Raw genomic sequence first — 25,589 nt, forward strand, 5'->3', positions numbered from 1 at the left:
CGCCGCACACTTAACTGCTAAGCCACAGGGCCGGCCCTCACATCCCTTCTTCTCTAGATGGAACCTCTTTTGAATTTGGAGTTTGTGACTCCTGTGCATAGTTTTATATTTTTACTCTGTATACATGTATCCATAAATAATATAAGGTATTACTTTGCACAATATGCAACTTTGTATAAATGCCATCATTCAGCTCACTGAAATCTGGCTTCTACTCCTACACAAGAACCTTCCTTCTCTTATCAAGGTCACTGGTGCCTTCCGTGTTGCCAAATCTGGGGAACCCTTTGACTCCATTCAGCACTCAAAGCAACGTGGGCCCTTGGCAATCCTCTCTTCTTGTGGCTTCCCTGAACCAAGCGTTCTTAATTACCTCTGGCCTCATGGGCCATCCTCTCCATCTACTTTGCTGGCTTCTCCTCTTTAACACAACTTAGGAATGTGAGTTTCTCAAAGCTCAGTTTTGGGGGCCTTCCCCCAGGAGATCTCCATCTAGTCTTGGGACTTTAAAAACTGCCTCTGTGCTGGGGACTCTCCAATGTGTGTGACCAGTCCACTTCTCCTGTGGGCTCCAGGCCCCTGTATTCAGCTGCTGCTTGCTCCAGGTATCCAGCTGGCTCAGCCTGAGCTTTCCCGCACACACACCTGTTCCTCCCCAAATCTTCCCCACGCTGACAAGTGGTGCCGTCCCACACTGGGTCATTCATGCAAGAAACCTGAGATTTATCCTCCAATCTTTCTGTCACATCTACAGCCAATCCGTGAGAAAGCCCAGCAGGTCCCACCTGCAATATATTATCCCACATCTGTCCCTTTCCTTCCATGTCCACTGTCACTACCCTAGTTCAGGAAATCATTACTCTCCCCTGACACCTGCAGTAGCTGGACTCCCTTCTCCCCTCCCTGTCTTGCCATCCTTCATCTCTCTCTCCATTTAAAATTGGGTGATGTTGCTCCCTATTTCCTTAGGGTAAAGTGTGGACCCCTCACATGACCTGCTAGTCCTGCATGGTCTGGCTCCTGCCTTGCCCACTGCTTTATCTGAGGCCACTCTTCCCCTCTCTCACTGGGTTCTAGTTTTTTTGCCAACCTGTCTGCCTGCCCACCCCCACCCTGTGAGACCGTTGACTGCCTCCTCCTCCTCCTTAAATTCTTAGCCTCAATGCTGATTTCTGTGTCCAGGGTGCCCCCCCGTTACAGTCCTTTGTTTCCCTTGGTGTGTTTTTCTCCATTTTTAATATTTTAAATGTTTTCTTTGTTTGCCTTTTCAGCCTATGAGGCCATCAGCTCCAAGATGGTAGGGACCAGGTTTTGTGCTCCACTATCTATCCAGTGACACCTAACACAAGACTTTATGGGCTAAATATTTGACTGAATGAAAGATTCTCAGAAAGAGAGTCAATGATTTTAAACTGTGAGGCAGTTAGGGTTCAGGGAATGGTTGGAATGGTATTCATATATAATTTACGAAGCTTTGGAACTTTATAGCATTGTAACTGCTAGTTACTTTCCTGTAGTCCTGTAATTTTTGTAAATATTACAACTCCTACACAGGCCTGAAAGAACAAAAATTAACTGTTAAAAAATGTTATTTGTTGCATAAATATTATTGCAACAAAAATAGACGTTGAAAAATCAAAAGATTGTTCATCCTGAATCCCTCCTCCCATCTAATACATCAAATATGTATTTTTCTGTACTCTCTAGTCCTGACCCACATATATAGGTAAACTTACATTTCATCACAAGACACAGATTAGCTTCCCCTTATTTTTCTGTCTTGCTTATGTACTCTTCATAAACATATATAACGACTGACAATAAGTATTTGATTTTTCTGTGCAGATTTTAAAAGCTCTGTTTTTAATGTTCCAACGTATGTTTTTTTTCCTATTCTGTATTGATGTGGCTTTTTACCTTTTTTTTTACACCCAACATATATGTTCCTTTTTTTTATTTTTTTTTTATTTAAAATTTTTTTTTGATGAGGAAGATTGGCCTTGAGCTAACATCTGTTGCCAACCTTCCTCTTTTTGCTGAGGAAGATTGGCTCTGAGCTAACATCCTTGCCCGTCTTCCTCTATTTTGTATGTGGGACGCTGCCACAGCATGGCTTGATGAGTGGTGTGTTGGTCTGTGCCCAGGATTCGAACCTGTGAGCCCCAGGCCGCCTAAGTGGCATGCATGAACTTAACCACTATGCCACTGGGCTGGCCCCACTTTTTTTTTTCAGGAAACTCCAGTGCCAATATTCTAGGTTATCTGTCTTTTTAAAGCAGAGGAATTTCAAATATAAATGTTTTAGATATATACAAAATAAATAATAAGTAGGTAAGCCTTTTTTCCAGGGTTTCTTAAATAAGATAGTGCTATGTTAGGTTTGCTTCTCTTCAAAATGTTTGATTTAGTCTTTCAAAATTTCTGGCTGCTGCCTTCATAATATGAGCAATCCAGAATGTCTGGTTTATATTTAATGCTCAGATGGTTTCTTGCTTTATTTTAGTTTTTTTTTTTTTTTGCTTTTTGGTTTCTTAATTTTGGTAGTATCTGTAGCATCCTCTTTCAGCTGCCGGTCACTATGTTGCAGGCAACATCTAGACTAAGAGAAAGAGGCTGTGATGGCCGCCTGGCAGGAATTGAAGTTCAACAGCTTTTCTGTTCTCAAAGTGCAGCAATTCCTGAGCACCAGCTAAAAGAACTGAACATAAAAATCGACAGTGCTTTACAAGTAAGTTTTTCAGAACTGACACATTGATATCTGAGGGATAGAAACAAGGGAGGGAGTTAAAGTTGTGACGTTGAACCATTTGGAAAGAGTAATAAGATAGTAGTTGGCCTGAAGTCTTTTAATAACGATAGAAATTTTAAATTTCTATTTTCATTAGACTATCATTTTATTACCTGCTGTATAATCTTGATTCTTGAAAACAATTTCTTTGCAGGCATATAAAATCGCTCTGGAAAGCTTAGGCCACTGTGAATATGCAATGAAAGCTGGTTTCCACCTGAATCCAAAGGCGATTGAAGCCAGTTTACAGGTACGCGTTTCTTTCTGGTACCTCTTGAGAGCTGTGCTATGGCAGTCTCGCCACACCAAGTGAACCAAATGTCTTGACTGATGAGCTGTGGGTCACCTGTCCTCTCCTATCCCAACCTTTTCCAGGGCTGCTGCAGCGAGGCGGAAGCGCAGCAGACAGGGCGGAGGCAGACGCCTCCGCAGCCCATGCAGTGCGAGCTTCCCACCGTCCCTGTGCAGATAGGATCACACTTCCTGAAGGGTGTCTCCTTCAATGAGTCGGCCGCCGACAATCTGAAACTTAAGACGGTAGCTTGCCATGGGGTTCCAACCACCTGGGTGTGAAGCTGAAAATAGAGCTCTTAAGGAAACCTGAGGGCTTGTAAAGAATATAGATTAAAAAACAAAACTGAAGTCAAGGCAGGAGGCATTGATCTTCTTCAGGAAAGTGGTGTCTAAAAGCAGGCTGTGGTGACTTTTTTAATGAGACATTTGCCAAGTCAGTTTTATTGATAATCAAATGTTTAACATGAAGAGTTTTGAAAGTATACTTAAATCCTGTTTATGATTAATGTTTCAGTGGACTTGTATGAATTAAATAAGAGGAGAAATCTTGTCATAATACTGCTGTGATTATGACCATTTGTGGAGCATCATCTGTGCCAGGCATTGTGCCAAGTGCTTCACTGGCATTTTCTCATTTAATCCTCACCCATGAGGTGGGTGCTGCCCTTTTCCCCATTTGACAGAGAGAGGAACTGAGACCAAGGTCACACAGCTAGAAAGTACTAGACTGGAATTTGAGCTTATGCTGTCTGTTTCCAGAGCCTGCATACCTGACCACTTGGTCATCCAAAATAAAGTTGAGGTTTTCATTGGTATTTACTTTTACCAGATGATATTCTTTCCTTATTTAGAAGGATTCAGAATTTCAAAATTCCTCAGCCAATTTGCATCAGCAGATTGCTAAATAATGCTGTATTTTGTTTTAGTATAGAAATCACGTGTATATTAATGCATGTGTATTCAAATCTAGCCAGTCTACAGGGTTGAGAAAATCTCTGAGGTAGTCTACTGATAATTACTTAAGAAATTAAAATGACATGATTTTGGGGTACTTAAACAAAATGCTTTTCTCTTGAGGACAATTGTTTACCTGTAAATGCATTTCTATACATTTTAGAACCTTGTCTGGCCTTATCCTGAGGTGTGAACTCTCTTTTTATCAATCTGTAGCATGCGATGTTACAGCTGATCAAGGAGGCAGGCTGCTATAATGGAATCACAGCCAGGGACGATTTTCCTGTGACTGAAGTATTGAACCAGGTGTGCCCATCCACATGGCGGGGTGCCTGCAAGACGGCCGTGCAGCTGCTGTTTGGCCAAGCTGGACTGGTGAGTGAACGTGTATGATGGATGGGAGAGAGAATAGAGAGAGACGTTTCAAGCATGTGAGGATGTGGTGCAAGCACATATGTGAAAATATTGAATAATTTTAAAAGTGCTTTGGTGCTCCAGAGTTTAGATCACATAGAAAAACTAAAGGAAGAGCAGCATTAGAAAGTCTTTTTTTTTTTCTTTTATAGTATGTATTTGCTGGGAACCTAGTTGCAAAATGATGTTACAGGCTTTCCTCATTTTAAGGAAACCATTACGTTAGTAAGGATTTGGTGGGGCGCCTTGACCTGGCCTGACCACTCTGGAGTTACAGTGGATGTCTTTCTCTTACTCAAACATGCCCAGCTTCTTCCCATCTCAGGCCTTTGCCCTTGATGCTCCTTTTACCTGAGAATACTCCTCTCTGATCCTCATGTGACTCAGTCCTTCTCATCTTCCTGATGTCAGCTAAAATATCATCTCCTCCGAGAGACCTCAGTGGTATAAGTAGTGCCCCCATCCAGTCGTTTTGTATCCCAGCTCTCCATTGACCTCCTTCTTAGCAATAAAATAACAACATCAACTCAGGAATCAGTTTGGTCTTTTCACCTGTGGAGAGAAGAATGACCTTTGCCAGAGTTGGGTAGGGTCAGGAGATGAACATCTGAAATTACCATTTAGCTTTTTGTTTGGCACTGCTGACTCGTATAACCTTATGTACTCAATCATCTTTCTAGAATTAAATGACTAATTTTTGAAAAGATATAGTATTTCAGTCAGAGGTTAAAGGAAGCTAATTAGAGATTAAGAAAATTAAAGGATTGTTTCTTAGTCTAATTCCTACTTTATTCATGAAAGGAGCTGTTGGGAGGATGCTGTCCTTTAGTTCCATGCAGGTGAGGGCTCAGGTGGGCCACCTCAGGGTGGTGCTGCCTTATAGAGGGCCAGATGAGGGCCAGTCCACGGTGGTGAGTTACACTTCCTTTAGCATCTGTTCCTTAGTGTGGGAACCCCTGAGAGAAGGAGTAAACTGAGACCCCCATACTGAAGTATGGAAGAGCCCACTGCCTTTAGGAGATTGATCCATATTCCCAAAGACCATTTTAGCTGAAATTAGGAGAACCATGGCAATAATTTCTCCAGAAAGGAGTGTACAGAATAAGGTAGAAGGACACACAGGGTGTTTTGAGAAAACATTGTGGGTTTTAAAAAAAAAAGTCCCATTTTATTGAGAGAGCAGAAACTTCTTCCTAGTTCCCTGCTCCTTGATCCCAGGGCACCTTTGTGTGTGATGGACAATGAACCTTTAGATTATGGTTCTGAGGATGGGAGGAGAGAGGAAACACCTGCCTGGTCCAACAATGGCCGTTACTTGGACAGGAAGTCTTTTCCAAAGGACAGTGGAGACCAGCTGTGGGAACTCTGTTTACAGCAAGGGTGATCAGCTCTGTTAGAGGCTGAATTTGAAATCATAATAAGCAACTCTGCACAGCTTTACCCCTTCTGAAATGTTACAGATTTGGTTTTAAAATGTTTTATGATTATTTTCTTAAAATTATTTTAGTTATTTGACATATATTCATCACTTTGTCAAACTCTTTAAATCATATAGGGTACTATATCATCTGTGTAATATTAAAGACTCTCCTTCAGATAAGAGGAAATAATTGAAAGAAGGGTTGGTTCTTCATCTTTCCTGAAGTAGTTCCGTTTTTATTGATGGTTGAGAATAAAATGATCTTTAAAAAAAGCTTCATCCACTTCTGGCTTGTATTCACTTGTTACAAGTGAGCTTTTCTGAAGCATTGGTTTGATTTTTAATGACACTTTGACTTCTTTCAAGTGCATAAAGTAAAAAAATACTAAGATAAAGGAAACAAAGTAATTCCTAATTAACATGTTGATAGTTTGGAAGAAGTGCTAAAAGTGCTTGCAAAGTTCAGTACATCCTGCACTCAATTTGGTTTCTGTTTATTGGAGTGTTGCTGTACTCAGTCATCTTTATTACTTGCTGCTGTCTCCCTGCAGCTCCTGACTGGCTTTTGCATAACTGCCTTACAGGGAGAGGAGTTATTGCCAGAGTCACTCAGCATCAATATCCTCGTGTATTGGATTTGTTTCTGATCTGTTTTCCTCTCTGAAAACTGATGGTTGTTTTTGTTTCTCTCTTAGGTGGTAGTTGACACGGCACAGATTGAAAATAAAGAAGCCTATGCACCCCAAATCAGTTTAGAAGGCTCCAGAATTGTGGTTCAAGTCCCGTCCACATGGTAATGTGACTCTATATTAACACAAGCCTAAGCTCTGATTGAGGGTTGTGCATCTATGAAAAGATTGCTTTGTTTTGGACAAACCCCACGCTAGCTGACACAACAGGTCTTAACTGCTCGTGCAGGTTTGGGGGTAGTGGTGGTGTGTTAATGCCATGTGTCACGATTATCAGTCCATGATGAGGGAACAAAGATGTCTGAAAAATAGTCCCATTCACCAGTAAAGTAACTGAAATGTTATATATTCGTGGATCATAACGAGCAATATCATCTTTCTTTGTTGCTGAGTCCACAGCTTTTAAACAGAGCATATCATTTTCTCTTAAGTCACCAATGTTTCTCTAAAGCTGAGTAGAGAACACAGAATTCCTTCTCCTCCTTTGTCTGTTCCAATGACCCTGGTGATCTTGAGCTCATGTCATTACACACCTAGTGTCATCGCAAATCTAGGGACAGACTCAGCCATTTTTATTTTTAATTATTTAATTGTATAAACTTATAATAAATAAAGTACTCTTAATTTATTAAAACAAAAGCTCCTACCAGTCAGTAAGAAAATGGGCAAGGTACGTGAACAGGTAAATCAGAAAAGACATATGGTCAAGAAATAAATGAAGAAAATGTGTACCATCACCTAGTAAAGAAAGGCAAAGTTGATAAATTGGACTGACTGTACAAAAAAAAAGGTACAGAAGTTGTTGAAAAAATCACACAGCCTTTCTGGAGGGCAGTTTAGTATGTCAGAGGCCTAAAATAAGGGATATGACCTCAGCAGTTCCACAATTCCACCTCAAGGGATTTATCCTTCTGATGTCCATACAGATTCCACTATGAAAATCAGCATCATAGCTTTGTTAATAAACACGAAAAATTAAGCATTTATTCGAAGACTTTTGCTATTAAAATTATAATCTGAGTATTTAACTGTATAGAAGATATTTAAAGCATTTAAGTAGGAAGAGATAGAGATAGTAAGAAACAGTGGCACTACTGGTGCCTGTGTGGACTAAAGTGGTAGCTGAGTCATGCATTAGAATTGTGTTTAAACCATTTCTCCTTGAAATGTAAGGGTCTGGTGGTAGATTCTGCCAGAGGTTTTAGAACTTGTTGATATATCAAGTAAGGGTTGGCAGTTCACTTCATGTCCCAAAAACCTCCCTCTATGAGTTTTCCCCCAAATTTTTAATTTGATTGTTGAGATAGTATACTGTTTTCTGAAATGAATGGTAATTTATATACATATCTTTATTCCTATCAAACAATAAATTAAAAGCTCACTTTTCTGTGAGATTTTTTGGGGGGTTCCTGAATTCTTAATTTGTTTTCCAATTCAAACTCTTATTGAAAAATATTAAACTTAACCAGGATTCTCATACTGAAGAAAACAGTTTGAATTTTTGGATAATTGGGTGAATATAAACAGCTAGTACTAAAATGGTGAGCACTTCAGTTTACTTCCCAAACTCTCCCTGTGTGATTGATTTCCTTTGTAATTCATTGCACCTCCATGAAAGACCTTTTAGACTATGATTCCTTGGAGAGGCTCCCTCTGCTGGCTGCTTTTAGTAAAACTACAAAGTTTTCTTTTTTTTTTTTGTTTCTTTCTATGCTTGTTGAGATCTCAAACAGAAGTGATTACTTTACTCCACGTTTGGAAAAATGAAATTGTTAGCACAGCCAGTCAAGAATTTATTATATGCTTTGCTTTTAGTAAAAGGAAGTGTACAGCAGCCAGATATGATTTTTTCCAAAGTAATACCTTACTTAGATTTTTAAACTGTCATATTTAAGCTATTCATCCATTCTTTCTTACAACAAATACTTACTGAATACCTAATATGTGACACTTTTCTGGGCTCTGGGAATGTAATCGCAGAGTAAGACAGACAGGGTCCCTGCCCCTAATAGAGTTGACTTTGTAATAGGGAGGGGAGGAGACAGCTAATAAGCATTAAGAGTTAAATTCAAACACTGGCAAGTTGTATGAAGGGATTGAGAGTAGAATGATGTCATATGATAGAGAATAACTGGGGTAGAGATGGGGAGGGGAGGCTATTTTAGATGAGGAGATCAGTCATGAAGGGCCTCTTTGAGGATGTGACATTTGAGAGGAGCCGGCCACGCAGAGGGCAGATGGGGAAAGTGTTCCAGGCAGAAGGAACAGCAAATGCAAAGGCCAGAGGCGTGAACGGGCATGGCTGGTAGGTGGTGATAAAGAGAGGGGTCCTAGAAGCTAGGACTTGCAGGGTCCCTGAGGGACTTGGATTTTTATCTAAGAACAGGTAGAAGATTTTAAGCGAGCCTGGGTGATTTATCAAAAGAAGGAGTTTAGTCTCTTAAGGGGATTTTATTGATCAACTCTCAAGACAAATGAATAAAATAAAAGTGCCAATTTGTTGATTTTCAGAAAGAGGAATTATTATCCCCAGGACTTGTAGTACTCCTCTCTGCATGACCAGCAAATGCTCTCCTAGTGGGCAAACATATGTGACCAGTCAGATCACAAGCAGAAGTTGGCTGGGGAGCACAGAGCAAGTGTGTCCTGGAATCAGTGATTCCAGGCTGAAGAGTTGGGTGCATGAACCCTGGCCAGGTCCACTGGCCAAGATTCTCTCCCAGGAATGCGGGGGCTGGTTGGGCACTGGCAGAGCTTGCCTTGTTGCTTGCCTTTTCCAGTGTTTCTGAGGCTGACTGGCTCACATTCTCACAGATGTATTTCTTCTCAAGCCAAAGTCATGTTGGGAAGTGCTGCTGCCTCCTTAGGGTGGCTTTGCAAGGGTTGATTTCACCATTTAACTCCCAGAGTGCCCAGGAACAGACAGACAACATCTTCCTGGTTCTCCCTCTCGGAAAGGCAAGAGGTGCCCTTGGAGGAGGTGTCCTGAATGGGCACTGGGGACCTGAGTGGTCAGAAGCAGCTGTCAACGGGGAGAACAGTCCGGACAAAGGCAGAAACAAGAGCAAAGTTCCTGAGATGTGAGCAAACCCAACATATTCAGGGAGGGAGAGAAGGCCTCGTAGCTGGGACAAGGTGAATGGAAGTAACAGTGAGGAGAGGTGTGGCTAGAGAGGCAAGAGAGGCCAGGTCACAAAGAGCCGTGGGGGCTGTGGTGAGGGGTTTAGGTTTTATTTCAGTCATGACAGGATGCCACTGGAGGGTTTTAAACAGGGGGATAATATGTTCTGATTTGTGCTATAGGAAGATCACTCTGGCTCCTGTGGAGGATGCCTGGAGGAACAGTAAAGAATGGGAGGTTGGTCCTGAGACACAGATGGCGGTGGTTCCTTAGAATAGAGTGGTAATAAGAGAGGAAATGAGAAGTGCTTGGATTCAGAATATGTTTTGGAAGAGAGCTGTCAGGATTTGCTGATAGATTGGGTGTAGGATGTGAGGGAGCTAGAAATGACTTGTAGGTTTTGGGGTAGACAGTTGTGTTGTTTGCTTATGGAAGAAGTCTCCAGGAATCAGAGTGGTTTTTGGCGGAGGAGGGGAATCAAGAGTTGTGCTGACCGGCTTCCTTTGAGCTGCCTGGTAGGTGTGCAAGGAGAGATGGCAGTGTGAGTTAGATATGCGAGAATGGAGTCCAGGAGAAAGATCTAGGCTGGTGAACTGGTGCAGCCACTATGGAAAACAGTATGGAGATTCCTCAAAAAATCAAGGATAGAACTACCATATGATCCAGCTATTCCACTGTTGGGTATTTATCCAAAGAACTTGAAAACACCAATTTGCAAAGGTACATGCACCCCTGTGTTCATTGCAGCCTTATTCACGATAGCCAAGACTTGGAAGCAACCTAAGTGCCCATCAAGGGACGAATGGATAAAAAAGCTGTGGTATATATACACAATGGAATACTACTCAGCCATAAGAAACGATGAAATCCAGCCATTTGTGACAACATGGATGGACATTGAGGGCATGATGCAAAGTGAAATAAGTCAGAGGGAGAAGGTCAAATACCGTATGATTTCCTTCATTAAGTAGTAGATAATAACAACAATAAACAAACACATAGGGACAGAGATTGGATTGGTGGTTACCAGAGGGGAAGCGGGGAGGGAGGAGGGTGAAAGGGATAATTGGGTACATGTGTGTGGTGATGGGTTGTAATTAGTATTTTGGTGGTGAACATGATGTAATCTATGCAGAAATAGAAGTACAATGATGTACACCTGAAATTTTTACAATGTTATAAACCAATGTTAGTGCAATAAACAAAAAATTTAAAAAAAAAAAAAAAAAAAAAAGATCTAGGCTGGTGAAGGAATTAGTCTTCAGTATCGGGATGGTTTGTAGAGCCACAGGACCATGTGCCGTACTCTAGGGAGAAAGGACAGAATGCGCCTGGAATGCACCACCATACAGAGGCAGAAAAGGAGCAGGAGCAGTGGGCAGGGGAGACCAAGAAGGAGCTGCTAGTCAGGTAGGAGGAACATTGAGCAAGTTTGGGGTCACCGAAGCTACAGAAGGCAGCGATCCAGGAGGAAAGAAACGTTGCACCATGTTGCTGAGAGCTTGAGTAAGGCAGAGACTTTGGCAAGATCTAAGTTGTTCGGTAAAAGCATTTTAGTGGGGTCGTGGGGATGAAAGCCCAGTCACAGTGGGAGGAGAGGAGAATAGGAGGGAAGGAAGAGGAGGAGACAATGTGTTTTGCTAAAATGTGGAGCAGAGAAATTGGGCAGCATCTGGAGGGGGGTGTGGGACTGAGAGAAGGTGGTTGGTGAGACTGGTTTGGTTTGCCAGAGGGAATATCACAGGGGAGAAATGGGGTGATTACGTGAGTGAGGGCCTAGGGAAAGCAGGAGGGTACAGAGCATGCAATATTCAGGTGGCGGGTCAGCCTGTGGCAAGAGCAGGCGTGTCTTCCGCTGTGACAGGAGGGGAAGGCCGAGTGTGTGGGCATGGACACAGGTGAACTGGGGGAATTAGTGGTGAGGGGAGATGAAGTAGATCTCTTCTGCTTATGTGTTTTCTCAGGTAAGTCAGAGTTGAGGTAGGAAGGAATGGGAGAGGTGGCAAGGATAGTAGAGCTTTCAGGAGAGAGGAAGAGTGGTGAAATAGTCATCTTCGAAAGCGGAAAAGTTAATTTATGGGAAGGCCATCCTTGGTGCTTACCTGAAGTTTGCAGGGAGTCCAGGGGCAGACTCTTAAGGTTTTTTTTCCTCCATTGACCTTTAGTTTCTTGGGTACAGGTGTGAAGTGCTGAAGAGGAAGGGAGGGGCAGGGGCGTGATGGAAAGAGTTTGCAAAGGAGTAGATATTGTGCCAGACCATGGAATCTCAGCAGGGTCGAGAGGAAGGTCAGGGCCAGAGGCAGTGTTGGGCAGTGAGAGGACATTAGGGTCTCTGGAAGGCAGCCCCTCCATTGAACCTTTCTCTTCCTACTAACCGGACTCTAGCTAGTTAGAAATCCATGGAGACCCCAGACCCTATTGCTGCCTCCTCCTTTTGCAGAGCAACAAGTTCTAATGTTAGCCCTGTCATTCTCTACATGTTGTTATAATTACTGAATTTTTATTTGGTGCCAAAAGTACACAAAAATTTGTAGCCTTTTGTATGAGGCCTGCCTGAAACACCTTTGCAGAGCAGTGCAGCCCAGACTAATGCAGCCTGGTTCGTGCCCAGGTGCCTGAAGGAAGACCCTGCCACCATGTCCCTGCTGCAGAGAAGCCTCGATCCGGAGAAGACCCTGGGTCTGGTGGACGTGCTCTACACGGCTGTGCTGGACCTCAGCCGCTGGAGGGCTGGGAGGTTGGTGTCCCCGCTGGTCACTTGAATTGGTTTTCACTCAGGTGCACACCTAGGGACAGTGTGAGCACATACGGTTTCATGTGTGCTCATAGCACTGGTAGTATGTGAGTAAAGAAGGCAAGAAAGAGAACTTTTCAGTAACTTTTTATTTTGGAATAATCTCAAACTTACAGAAAAGTTGCAAGAATAGTACAAAGAATTGCTCTATGCCTTTACCCAGATTCCTCCGTTTGTTAACATCTTTGCCTCCGTTTGTTTTATCATTTGACAGTAAGTCCATCAAGAAGATTTCAACCCAACTCATATTCTATTCTCTTCATGAACTAAGAGCAGAGAAGTGTTTAGAAAATTACTTATATCCTGCCTGAAATTTATTTCTATCTGAAAGTAGCTGACAGCTTCAGGATTGTATCTTTGTGAATTATTAACTTTAGAATGGGTAGGGATCTTAAACATCTCGGAATGTGCCCTCCCCCTTGCTCAACTCCTGAGCACACAGAGGCCCAGAACAGTGAGATGACTTATCCAGGGTCACACCAGCCATCACTTGCCGCAGCTCCTGCCCCATGCCCTTTCTGTCTCTAGGGCTCTCTTTTTTTTTTTTTTTTTTTTTTAAAGATTTTATTTATTTTATTTTTCCCCCCAAAGCCCCAGTGGATAGTTGTGTGTCGTAGCTGCACATCCTTCTAGTTGCTGTATGTGGGACTCGGCCTCAGGATGAACGGAGAAGTGGTGCCTCGATGCGCACCCGGGATCCGAACCCGGGCCACCAGCATCGCAGCGCGCGCACTTAACCACCAAGCCACAGGGCCGGCCCTAGGGCTCTCTTTCAGTACTGGAAAAAAGTGCTCGGAAGTAACAACCATCTGTTCTTGGCACTGTCTGTAAATTACTTCCAAGGACAACAGTGCTGCATAGTGTCCCTGAGTCCTGCCCACCACCCTTCTCTGTTGTGTGGATTTGTCCATTGTCCCTCTGCTGGATCTGCCAGGCTCTCAGGCCCTGTCCTCCAGGCACAAAGCTGGCCTCTGCCAGTTGCATCTGCCGCTCTAGCCATGGTTTGCCCTCCGGGGCTGCGGTGAGAGTGTTTCCCTCAGACGCCTCGGACTAGAATCCTAGTGTAGTTTTCACGGCCCTGTGTGACACTGCAGATTTTTTATAATAAATGTAGATAGTAAGTGCTTAAATTATGTACGCTTGAAACTCTTGGGTGTTCATTTATCTATAAAATAAGTGAACATGATACCAACCAGAGAGGTCTTCTTTGTTCTTAGTCTTAAACACAAAGAGATTCATTTCACTGTCCAATTTTTATATTTATCTTTTTTTTTTTTTTTTTTTTTTTTTTTTTTTTTTTGTAATACATTTCCTTTTAAATAGGGAACAAGCTTTACCCTGCATACAGATCCAGCTTCAAAGGGAGATCTGTGATTTTGGGAATCAGTCTGACTTGCCTTCCGGAAATGGAAACAAATCTTCAGGTGGCCTGCAGAAGACATTTTCCAAACTGACATCCCGGTTCACCAAGAAAGCTTCATGTACCAGCTCTAGCAGCAGCACAAATTATTCCATCCCAAATACCCCTTCCAAAAACATCTTCATAGCTGGGTGTTCAGAAGACAAGGCCAAAATGCCCAGTAATATTGATTCAAGATTACAAAGCATTTTGAACATTGGTAATTTCCCTAGGACTACGGACCCTTCACAGTCAGTTCAGAATTCCAGTAACCAGATGGCCAATGGTTTTCTCATGGAGAGGCGTGACAACTTCCTGCAAGGGGATGATGGCAAGGACGAGAAGGGTATGAACTTACCAACGGATCAGGAAATGCAGGAGGTGATAGATTTTCTCTCGGGCTTTAACATGGGCCAGTCACATCAGGGCTCCCCATTGGTGACGAGGCGTAATTCTGCTGCCACAGCTATGGTGACTGAGCAGAAGGCAGGGACCATGCAGCCACAGCAGCCACCACTGCCAGTGCCCCCTCCGCCGCGGCCACCCCAGGCTGGGGCACACACATCTCTGACACCCCAGCCGTGCCTGGCACCTCAGCAGCAGTCCCCAAAGCAACAACAACCCCAGGTCCAATACTACCAACATCTGCTCCAACCCATTGGACCACAGCAGCCCCCGCCCCAGCCTCGGGCCCCTGGGAAATGGGTACATGGCTCATCCCAGCAGTCAGCTCAGCCCGTTGGAACGGGTCTGTCTCCTCTTGGCCAATGGCCCGGCATATCTGATCTCAGTTCTGACTTATACAGCTTGGGTCTGGTGAGCAGCTATATGGATAATGTGATGTCTGAGGTTTTGGGGCAGAAGCCGCAGGGACCTAGAAATAACACCTGGCCAAACCGTGACCAAAGCGATGGAGTCTTTGGGATGTTGGGAGAGATTCTGCCTTTTGATCCTGCAGGTATGTGCGGCGCCCCCCGCCTCGAGGTTTTAACATAAATGTAATCACTGAACACTTCATAGGGTCTGTCTGCCACAGCCTTACTTGTGGGGGAAGTGACTTAATCCCTCTTTAAAGACCCTTTCTCACTGTCTGATGGCAAGTATGGGGCAGATCCAACAAAGGTAGGAAACTGGTGAGAATGAGGCTAAGAAGGTATGTGGAACTATTTTTCTCACTTTACAGAAGAGAGGATTGAAGTTACTTGAATGACTCAAAGTCCCATAGTTCAAGTGGACTCCATTCTGGGCCCTCTCATTCATGGGAGCCAAGGCTGATGGCCCTTTGTGAGCTGCTTTTTTCCTGATTACATAACCTGTTCTGTGAGTCTTTTTTGCCTAAACTCGAGGAGCTGTGAAAGGTGGTAGGGCACCCTCCCGCCTTCATAGAATATGGCTCCTCCCAGCCTAGACAGTGTGAAAATGCCACCAGAGTTATCTTAGGATATTAGAAAAAGAACTTAGAAACAAAACAAAAATAAACTAAAAGGAGGAATTCATTAAGGATAAAAGCCAAAATTAATGAAAGGAAAAATATAGTAGGAACTGTAAATAAATCTAAAAGAAAGGTCTTTGTAAGACCAATAAAATAGATAAACCAATTTATTGTAAGCCTGATTAAGAGAGAGCAAAGAGAAACAAGATCAGGAAAGAGAACGGAGGCATAACTACAGACATAGGAGAGATTAAAAGAACTTTAGGACATTACTGCATACAACTTTATGGCAACATATTTGAAAACTGAGTGGAAAATGGATTCTTTCCTAATAAAATATACATTACCAAAACTGCACCAAGAAATGGAAAACCTGCCTAGATCTATTTCAGTAGAAGAGATTATAAAGCCAAGATGATTTTACTATAAAAACTATAAGGATTATAAAAAAAAAGGCAAAATAATGCATCTCACTTATGAGTATGGATGGATGCAGGAAAATCTAGCAGAGTATCAAAAAAGTAATATCTGTTACTAAACCTGGTTTACTTCCGGGGTATAAAATGGTTCAGTATAAGGAACTCTGCTACTGTACAGTAATCCATCATATCAACTAATTAAACGAGAAAAACTCAGACAGCAATAGATGCTATAAAGACATTTGATAAAAGACATCAGCAAATCTTTAAGAATAAATAAATAAACCCCCCAAAGTAAAACATGAATAGAAGGAAAGTTCTTGAATATAAAAAAGACTATCTACCAAAAGCCAGTAGCAAGTAGTACTTTATATAGTGAAACAAAATCATTCCAGTTAAAGTCAAGACACAGACAGGGTGACAGCTATTAGTCCAACCGCATGTAGCTTTGTCTTGGACTTTCTAGCAAGTACAGCAAGACAAAACCAAAGGAAATAAGTGGTATAAGTTTTAGAAAAGGGTAGATTAAAAAGCACATCTCTTTGCTGGCAATAGAATTGAAAAAAACAAGACTCCTCAATAAAAAACTTCTAGAATTAGTAAGCGAATATGGTAAGGTGGGCAGATGCAAGATAAATATATAGCAATCAATTATTTTTTTCTCTAATTTAGCAAAAAGTATACAGAAGTGGAAAATATGTTTAATTCACAAGGAGAGTACTGTGAAATACTTTAAATAGGTATAGCAAATATTTATATAAATAACCACCAGAAGAGGGGATTCCCTGCTAAAACAAGCCAGCATTAGTGATTAAAGGAAAGAAATGTTTTCTTATGTCTTCTGAAAATTCCTCATACGGTGTTCCTGCTTTCCTGTTCTTGCTCTCCTTGGGTGGGTGGGTGTGGGGAACCTTGTGCCGAGGGCACAGCAAGGCAGACAGTTCCACCCTGCTATGGATGAGTGAGCCCACCGGGCTGCCACCAATGGGTGGGCGTGGCACGTTTTCTCAATCAGAATAAATGGTCTGTACATTTTTTGACAGTCATATAATTAAATCCAGAGTATAGCAGTGTTTGGCAGGTTTTTACCATCTTTGATCTCTTATTGAGGCCCTGAGAACCTGTGTGTCTTTAGCCTAAGAATCCTACTAGCTTTTCCTTGGGTGTTCCTTTCTGACCTGCAAGTCCTTATGTAGCTTCCTACAGACCCTGCCCTGAGGGCATAGGGTCTAGGTGGCCCTTTTTGCAAATTAAGGAAGGGTACTCCTCGGGATAGGTGAATTGCTGAAGGCGCCCTCTTGGGCAGGGCCAGTTAGAACCCAGCGCTCCCTCTGGACAGGCATACACAGCCCCCTGGTGGCCCTTGATTTCAGCACCCCCCTCCCCTCGTGTGGGCGTCTCCATGCAGTGCACAAATGGCAGAGTCTCATGCGGTAGTCTTGTGGCAGTGCCCTGAGAACAAGCTAATAATGGGATTGTACTCCAGTATCTTTTCTAACTTGAAGCTAAAAAGTATACACTGTTGAGTCATATTCAGTTTGTGACCCATAGATATTTCCTGCCGTTATCTTTTTGACTCTTTGTCTCAATGCTTTCTTTGCTGTTTTTTCCTCCCACTTGTACTGCCCTGCGCATCCTTACTCAGCTCTGTCCAGTATATCTCTAGCCACCTCTTTTTTTTTTTTTAAAGTGACACTCTATATTCTATTCTTTTTTTTTTTTAACTTTATTTTATTTTATTTTTTTCCCCCAAAGCCCCAGTAGACAGTTGTATATCATAGTTGCACATCCTTCTAGTTGCTGTACGTGGGACGCGGCTCCAGCATGGCCTGAGAAGTGATGCGTCGGTGCGCGCCCGGGATCCGAACCCGGGCCACCAGTAGCGGAGCGTGCGCGCTTAACCCCTAAGCCACGGGGCCGGCCCTGTAGCCACCTCTTAATGCTTTCTGAAATTTCATCTTATTCTGTCTTCATTCTGCTCAGAATGAGCAGGTCTGCCATTGATATCCAGGAAAATACTGGATCAGAGTTGGGCCCAAGTGGGAATGGCACATATTCTCTATCTGGCTGACCCTGATGCTTTGATAACTTTTACGTTATCAGTTTGCAGAAGTCATTATCTGATTTTCTAAATTGTTAAGAACGTAGCGCCAGACATTGGACAATCTTAAAGTAAACTAATATTTGTCTTTAAAATTTATTCACGGAGAAAGTGAACCTTTTATGTTGTCTCTTTCTGTCTTTCATTCACATGCAGCCTGCCTCTGTCCTAGGCATAACCCTTCCTGACAGTCCCTGTGTGCTGAAAGCCCCCTCTCACCATAGCAGGCTGCTGGGCAAATACTGCAGCCAGCTCAGGGCTGCAGGCCTGGCAGCTCCTCACCACTTGCATTGTGTGAGTGACCAGCACATCCTCAGAAAGTAGGGAAGGAAACAAGAGGCCACATTGGCCCCAAACGTTGTTTGTCCCTTTGTCTTAACACAGTGGGTTCAGACCCCGAGTTTGCACGCTATGTGGCTGGAGTGAGCCAGGCAATGCAGCAGAAGCGGCAAGTCCAGCACGGTCGCCGCCCAGGCAACCCCCGGGGCCACTGGCCACCCATGGACGATGCCCATCGGACCTGGCCTTTCCCAGAGTTCTTCACAGAAGGGTGAGTGCTGGCTGTGGCAGGGAAGCCGAGTTTGGGACCTGGGTGTCCCCATTGGGGCCTGTGTGCACTCTTATCAGGCAGTTCAATTCCGAGTCCCCAGGTGGGAGAGTGACACGTGGTCAGATCTTCCGGGGGTCAGAGTTTTGTGACTGTCTGTAGGATGCCAGGTGGCGTGATGTGTCCCTGTGAACACACCATTGGTATAAATCAGTGATTTTCAAGACAAACTCTTCTGCCCTAAACAAGGATCTTATTTGATGGTGTTTGTGAAGTAATTGTACATTTAACATGGTCTTGATGCTGAAATGAGCATGGCTGTGAAACCCATGTGATTAATGAAATGTGATCCTCATAGCCTACAAAAAGCAAGGGTGAACGGTTCAGATTCCAATGTGTTGAGGGAACTGTGGATTTTCATTATAAAGACAACTGGGGATTGATTTTTCACATCTCTTTTTTTTTTTTCTTTTTTCTCCCCAAAGCCCCAGTACATAGTTGTATATCCTAGTTGTAGGTCCTACTAGTTCTTCTATATGGTACGCTGTCTCAGCATGGCTTGATGAGCAGTGAGTGGGTCTGTGCCCAGGATCCGAGTCGGCAAACCCCACACTGCCGAAGTGGAGCGCACGAACTTAACCACTATGCCACCGAGTCGGCCCCCTTCACGTCTCTTAATTGCTACCTGGTTAATAAATCTGGACAGCTAAAGACCATCTCAACTTTTTGTTTGCTCTGTGAATTTCACGTACAAACCACAGGCTTCTGAGAGGAATAAAGGGCAGTGATGCATATGTATTACTTTTGAAATAAGGGAAAGGAAGAAAGCTTGAGTTTTTAGAAGAAGGAGAGAGATAAGAGACCACTATTTGGTTGTGAGATGAGTGCAGGGTAAAGTCTGTTCTTTTAGGGCTTGGGTGTGGGGTAGGGGCTGGCCTTGGGGCTGTCTAGCCAGTGTCCAGGCTGGCTGCAGGAGGCTGGGACCAGCTTTTCTCTTTGGCTTTCAGAGATGGACTACTCAGCAGCTGGTCAGGTGCTCAGGGAGACTCGGCCAGCTCAAGTGATGAGACATCCTCCGCCAATGGGGACAGCTTGTTCTCCATGTTTTCAGGGCCTGACCTCGTTGCTGCTGTCAAGCAGAGAAGGTATGAAGAGATTTCTAAAGCAAAGGACAGAAGGGCACATGTATGTGGTCCACAGCTTATTCTTCTAGGAAGCTCAAGAGCCCCATTGCTCCCCATCGGCCTTGTGTGAGTGAGGCAGGAGGCCTTTTCCAGCACTGTCTTGCTGAGGCCTCTGTGGGGCCACCATGCAGGCTTATTGCTCGTGACTTAATGTTGGGTTGAGTTTTTGCTGGCAGAACAGTCTCATGCAAGTGGTAGCCAAAAATACCAGTATGACAGGCAAGAGAGGATTCTGGAGACAGGGTCTGCTGATGCTGGTCTGTGCCTTGCAGGAGGAAGCCCTTTCTGTAGGGGAAGCAGGACCAGGACAACCAAGTTCTAATCAGGACTCACCAACAGGCTTTGCAACTCCAAACAAGGGCCTGGCCCTCTCTGACCCTCAGTTTCTTTATCAAAGGTGGAACTGGATAAAATAACCTTTGAATGTATTTCAAAGTTGAAAAAAATAGTAATATAGTATACTCAAATGTAAGAAGTTTTCTAAAGTAGTCACAAAAATTAAAATGGGCCCTGAAATAAGAGAAGAATTTGGTTAGAAAGAATTGGAGAGACTGTTGTGGGTGTGAGGAAGCAGAAGCCCAGAGATGGCAGTCTAAAGGCCGGGGGCAGGACTAGAGAGCATGCAGGGCCTGCCTGGGTATCAGAAGTCATGCTGTGGTGTGGAAAGGGAGGCCAGGCTACACAGCCCTCGTGTGACATGGTCAGGCTTCACTGGATAAGCAGCAGGGAGCGGGTCGATGAAGACAGAAGGGTGCCTGAGTCACGACGCACACAGTGGGGATGGTGGTGATGACGGTGATTGCTAGTAACAAGCCAGGGTGCTTCTGTGTGCCAGGCCCTGGGCTGAGCATTTACAGTCATTTTCTCACCTAATTCTCCCAACCACTGTATTTGTTTGCTAGGGCTACCATAACAAAGTGCTACTGACTGGGTGGCTTAAATAGCAAACATTTATTTTCTCACAGTCCTGGAGGCTAGAAGTCCCAGATCAAGGTGTCATGAACCAAGATGGGGGGACTGCGGGAGGAGCAGGACTGAGCCGGGGGTAGCGTTCAAGACTTCTGTTTTAGACATGGAAGTTGGAGAGGCTGATTAGCCACCAAGAAGCCCCCGGGAGCACCCCATCTGTGGAGACTGCCGTCGGCACCCAGGAGCGCTGATGGGCTGATCTGCCTGGCCCCGAGCCTGCTACGGCCTGCCTTTTTCCTTCAACATTATAACAAATTTTTTCATGTTAGTAGTAAAACTAACAGTCTTTTGTTTTTAAGTCACATATCCCCAGTGCATGGTAAACAGTCAGTCAGTAACTGTTGAATAAATTAACGGAAGGCCAGGGCTGGTGGACTCAGAGAGCAGCTGAAACAGCCAGTGCCTGTCCTCATGCCTGCCACCCCACCCCACCCAGCCCTGTGACGGCTTGCAGGAGTACACCATTCAGTAGTGACCCACCTTGTCCCCCTGCATGCAGTGGACCCAAGACCTCCTCACCTAGAAACAGTGCCCAGAGACACTGGAGCCCAGTGGCTGTGGTGTCCCTGGAGGTAAGCTGGGCATAAAGCCAAGCGACCACTGCACTGAGCTCTTGATTCTTTCAGGAAACACAGCAGCGGAGAGCAGGAGACCAGCACGCTGCCCTCACCGCCTCTTCTTACCACCGTGGAGGACGTGAACCAGGTACTGCAGGCCCTGCTCTGGCCACAGAGGGCTGGCTCTAGGGGTCCAGACCATGAGCAAGGTTCCAAAGCTTAAGTTGTAAGAGGGCCTGAAGCATTGAGGGGTTCTTTGTAGTGAACAGCTTTTTCTCCCATGATTTTGACTAAATGATTAGCTGTCTCAGCTGACTCAGAGCCACATGTAGACGAAGCTCTGGGGCTGTGCTGTCCAGTATGATACCCAGTAGCCACATGTGGCTATTTAAATTGAAATTAATTAAATATAAATAAAAATGGAGTTCCTCAGTTGCACTAGCCATATGTGGTGAGTGTCTCCTATTGAACAGTGCAGGCATAGAACATTTCTGTCTTTGCAAGTTCTCTTGGACAGTGCTGCTCCAGGGCTGTGGGGAGGGGTGGGGCTCTCACCCGGTCTCCTAGATGGGAAGAAGGATCAGAGATCTGGGGAGGTGGGAAAAGATGATAAATTGCCAGAAACACCACTAAGAACCCTTTTCTGTCTTTCAGGATAACAAAACCAAAACGTGGCCACCCAAAGCACCCTGGCAACACCCTTCCCCGCTGCCCAGCACACTGCCCAGCCCAAGCGCACCGCTCTATGCAGTCACCAGCCCCGGCAGCCAGTGGAACGACACCATGCAAATGCTGCAGTCCCCAGTGTGGGCCGCGACCAGCGATTGCAGCGCTGCCTCCTTCACCTACGTACAGACCCCGCCGCCGCCCCCACCCCCACCAGCACATAAGGCAGCACCCAAGGGCTTCAAGGCCTTCCCCGGGAAGGCTGAGCGCAGGCCAGCCTACTTGCCCCAGTATTGACCCAGGGCCAGCCAGCCTGCCTGCCTGCCCAGAGCTGTTCGGGCCAGTGTCCCCACCCCAGGGCTGACTAGCTGGCACCAGCCCCCAGAGGACCAGTGCACCCCTGTCCCAGGCAGGGATCCTGGGGGATGGGGCTGGTTGGCAGCTCCAAGCCTTTAAGGCCTGGCTTCTCAAACTTTGGAGGCATCACACCCCTGGAGGGCCAGCTGAAGATGGAGGTTTTTGACCCTCCTCAGGGAGATGCTGGGGGATCTTCGAGCTTAACAAGCACCTCCGGTAACTCTGATGTGGGTGGGCCACAGGCCATACTTTAAGAAACACAGCTCTCAAGTTTGTAGTCCCACTGTATGTGTTGGGAAGGCATCAGGCCTGAAGGCTGAGAGCAAAACTGACCATTCTTCTGAGACCCTTCCCTTCCCCCTCCTTAACATGTTGAGTGATGACCACACCAATCACTGTATTTTATAGCTATTTTTCATATAGGTTTTTAGTTAAAACATCTCCTGCCTAAAATGCATTGAATATTTTAAGATAAGAAATATAGCGGCTGGAGGTTTGTTCAACACTATCTTTATTTAAGCTTATACAAAATGGGCAAAATATAGAATATTTGTGATCAGAAGCAATCACCTGGGTTTTCTGTGGGTGGGCAGCCCCTTGCCACCCCAGCAGCACCCAAGGTGCAACCTTTATGGGATTTACAAAAGCAGGATCGTAAAACTGATGTTGGAGGCATATTCCTGATGGTGCGTGGAGATGAGCCAGCTGGCTGCTGTCCATGTGTGGGATGAAGTTACACCTGCTGCCCTCAGATCCTTCCACACGTGGCCAGAGGCTGCGACAGTCTCAGAACGTGGGGGTGTGGTCAAGGGACTGCATAGAGACACCTGCACTTGAAATTTCAGTAACATTTGTGAGCTGGCTCGAGACAAACCAATTAAGATGTAGATAGGAATTAATTTAATTAAGTCTTTTCTTCTAAAAACAAAACAAAACAACAAAAAAAACCACCTCATTTTCAGTTAACATGTGCCATTAAATATATAACCTCCTGTGGATTTAGGGATATTTTCCAGCCAGAATGGATCCAGAAGAATTGAATGGTGCTTAAATTGAGAAATAATAAATATATCTATATAGACTAGACATATCCCACTGTATATTAATTGAGGTTACAGAAGTTCTTTATATAAAACTTATTTAAATTTTTCATATGTCATCTTTTGAAAAGTCTAATTGAGAAAAATCCATAATATTTTCTGGTATGAAAGTTTGACAGTATTAATATTTTTTTTATATTTTCTTAAATCATTAAACCATTTTAATATATGTTAACTACTAATAAATGGTTTATTCTTTCTAACTCCATGTAAGCTTTTCCAGCAAAGATTGTAATAACACATTTATGTTCTCATTTTTCTACAGATATAAGTAAATTTATATTTAAAAATACCAAAAAGAAAATATATATATATATGTATGTATACACACTAATTATAGAGGACCCTTAGGGTGTCTGAGCCCAGCCATCTGAATTTTTAGTACTGTGTTGCCAGGCTGTTTCCGGGCCTCAGGTGTTGTCTTTTGTGGTGTGTGGGGATGCCATTGCTTCCTGTACTTATGATCCTTTCACCGTGGGTTCTGAACATTCACCTCACCATGTTTACAGAGAACTATTTTGTACATAGACTTTTTCAGGCACGTGCTTTGCACCAACCTTGCGTGGCCCTTGTCTGTATTAGCTGTCACAGTGTGTGCACTAATCTCTGTTCAAGTTGTTTGTGGCTGTTTTACTTGTAAGATAGTTTTCTATTTCCTTCAGTAACGTGTCCACAGTACCCTGTATTTCGAGTTCTATTATACTGAAGTCCTCTTGTTTTAATAGTGCCTCCCCAAAGACCTCACCCTGGAGAGAGGTCAGTCCTTGATGCCCCAGCGCAAGTGACATCGACGTCGCTAATGGTTACTTTCCAGTCTGTTTTTCTCACTTAAGGAAGACATTTTGTAATTGCATCTCCATGGGCTGTGAGACTGTGTGAAGCTGTTTGTGTGGTCTCCTTGTAGGTGCTGTGTTCTCAGCACCGCCTTGCTCTGAACACTGGTAATTCCAGGTGCTGCGCTCGGCAGAGGGGTCTCGCCAAAGCGCATGTGTGTGTGTGTGTGTCCTTTGCATGGCCGGGCGGGGCTGCCTTGCTCGGGCATCAGCAGGACATGGTGTGAATAGTTACAACGCTTCCAAACTGGAACTCTACATTTTGTATCTTACTTTTAAAGCTCCTATAAGTAAAATAACTATTGGCTTTATTAAAAGTATACATTTAATAATATTTTGTATCTCTGTTTAAAATGAACTGCAGCAGACACCATATCAGAAGCCCTGCCTGATTCACTACTTTGAAAAGCTGCACCCCGGTTGGTTTTTAGGTCAGCCTGTCCTCTGATTCTGAGGCCTTGCAAGGGGAAAGACCACGGCAGGTATTAGGATGAGCTGGGATGAGTGGGCAAGAAGCACTACTACACCTCTCCTGTTGGCTTCCCTGAGGCCAAAGCTGGGAGATGTGGAGCCGATGTGGTGGTGCAGGAGACCAGCTGAAAGGATGCAAGCGCTCTCCTTGGGTTGTGGTCTGCCAGCACCCACACTCCACCAAGCATGGGCACTGTGAGCTGTCCAGCCAGCATTTCCAAGGAGTAGACCCAGGGATGAGGTTTCCCTCCACCCTGCCAGGGAACCATTGTGTGGCAGGCAGACCCTATCTCACAGGGACAAGGAGGACTAGTCTCACTGTATGACGCCATCCTCCTAAGCAGACGGAAAGATTGTACAATGGGAACCACAAAGGGAGGGTGGGTTACAGGGAGCTTCAACTCATGTTAATTTACAGCAAGACAGCACTTGATTGAAACTTTTTTTCATGATCTTAGGAGAAAAGGAGTATGTGAGCATTAATACATAACCTACCAGTGTAAGTACCACTCAGGCTTCTTTCTGCTGAGATGCCCAGAAGCTGAGCACAGGGACCAAGTCCCAGAGCCTTCTAAGTGTACCTCAGGACAAGGCTGCTTTGTGACAGCCATGTTGCATGAGTGTGCTAAGGAATACACTGGAAGTTCACATTAAAATGCTAGCCAGAAAAACACATCTTATTGGAGCATGTTCCCATTGAACGTGAGTACCCGGTGCTATTCACTGACTTCGGATCCACAGCAGTGGTGGAAGCAGAGGAGGAGTCTGTAGCCTTGGCTACGTGCCCACTGGGTGGGGATGGAAGCAGAACATGTTACACCTGAGCCCCAAGAGGGTCCTTGGAGGCCTAGGCTCAAATGAGACATGGAGGAGGACACATAGGCAGGTGAGGTCCTTGTGAGATTGGTGACCCTCTTTTCCGACCTGGGAGATCCGGAGAGAGTGGGGTATCCAGCTATAGGAGTGTAATTGAAACGCCACACGCCTACCACAGTGCTGTGAGGGGATGGCCCTCTGTGCACTGTGTGGCCCCTGTTGTGATCTGCTTCCTGGTCTGGAGATAAAGAGGAAATAAACTCT

At 44.5% G+C, this 25,589-nt stretch overlaps 1 protein-coding gene across 5 annotated transcripts in view; it reads left to right on the forward strand.

Annotated features, from left to right (window-relative positions):
- Positions 1-24,372, forward strand: part of GARRE1 (granule associated Rac and RHOG effector 1) — an 82,020-nt gene extending 57,648 nt beyond the window's left edge. For 4 of the 5 annotated variants that reach the window (XM_087422088.1, XM_087422087.1, XM_004439691.3 and 1 more), the window contains 11 exons: positions 2,588-2,728; positions 2,943-3,038; positions 3,164-3,325; positions 4,253-4,411; positions 6,566-6,663; positions 12,292-12,417; positions 13,798-14,831; positions 18,210-18,375; positions 19,380-19,517; positions 21,152-21,230; positions 21,737-24,372. In XM_087422088.1, coding sequence (XP_087278214.1) covers positions 2,588-2,728; positions 2,943-3,038; positions 3,164-3,325; positions 4,253-4,411; positions 6,566-6,663; positions 12,292-12,417; positions 13,798-14,831; positions 18,210-18,375; positions 19,380-19,517; positions 21,152-21,230; positions 21,737-22,045 — 2,508 coding nt within the window. In that variant the 3' untranslated portion in view covers positions 22,046-24,372. The remainder of the gene's footprint in view (positions 1-2,587; positions 2,729-2,942; positions 3,039-3,163; positions 3,326-4,252; positions 4,412-6,565; positions 6,664-12,291; positions 12,418-13,797; positions 14,832-18,209; positions 18,376-19,379; positions 19,518-21,151; positions 21,231-21,736) is intronic. The other variant, XM_087422089.1, reaches the window with a different exon arrangement.
- Positions 24,373-25,589: the final 1,217 nt, after the last annotated feature.

Source organism: Ceratotherium simum, chromosome 33, assembly GCF_057802395.1.
Source record: "Ceratotherium simum simum isolate JZ-2026a chromosome 33, ASM5780239v1, whole genome shotgun sequence".
Taxonomy (NCBI): domain Eukaryota; kingdom Metazoa; phylum Chordata; class Mammalia; order Perissodactyla; family Rhinocerotidae; genus Ceratotherium; species Ceratotherium simum.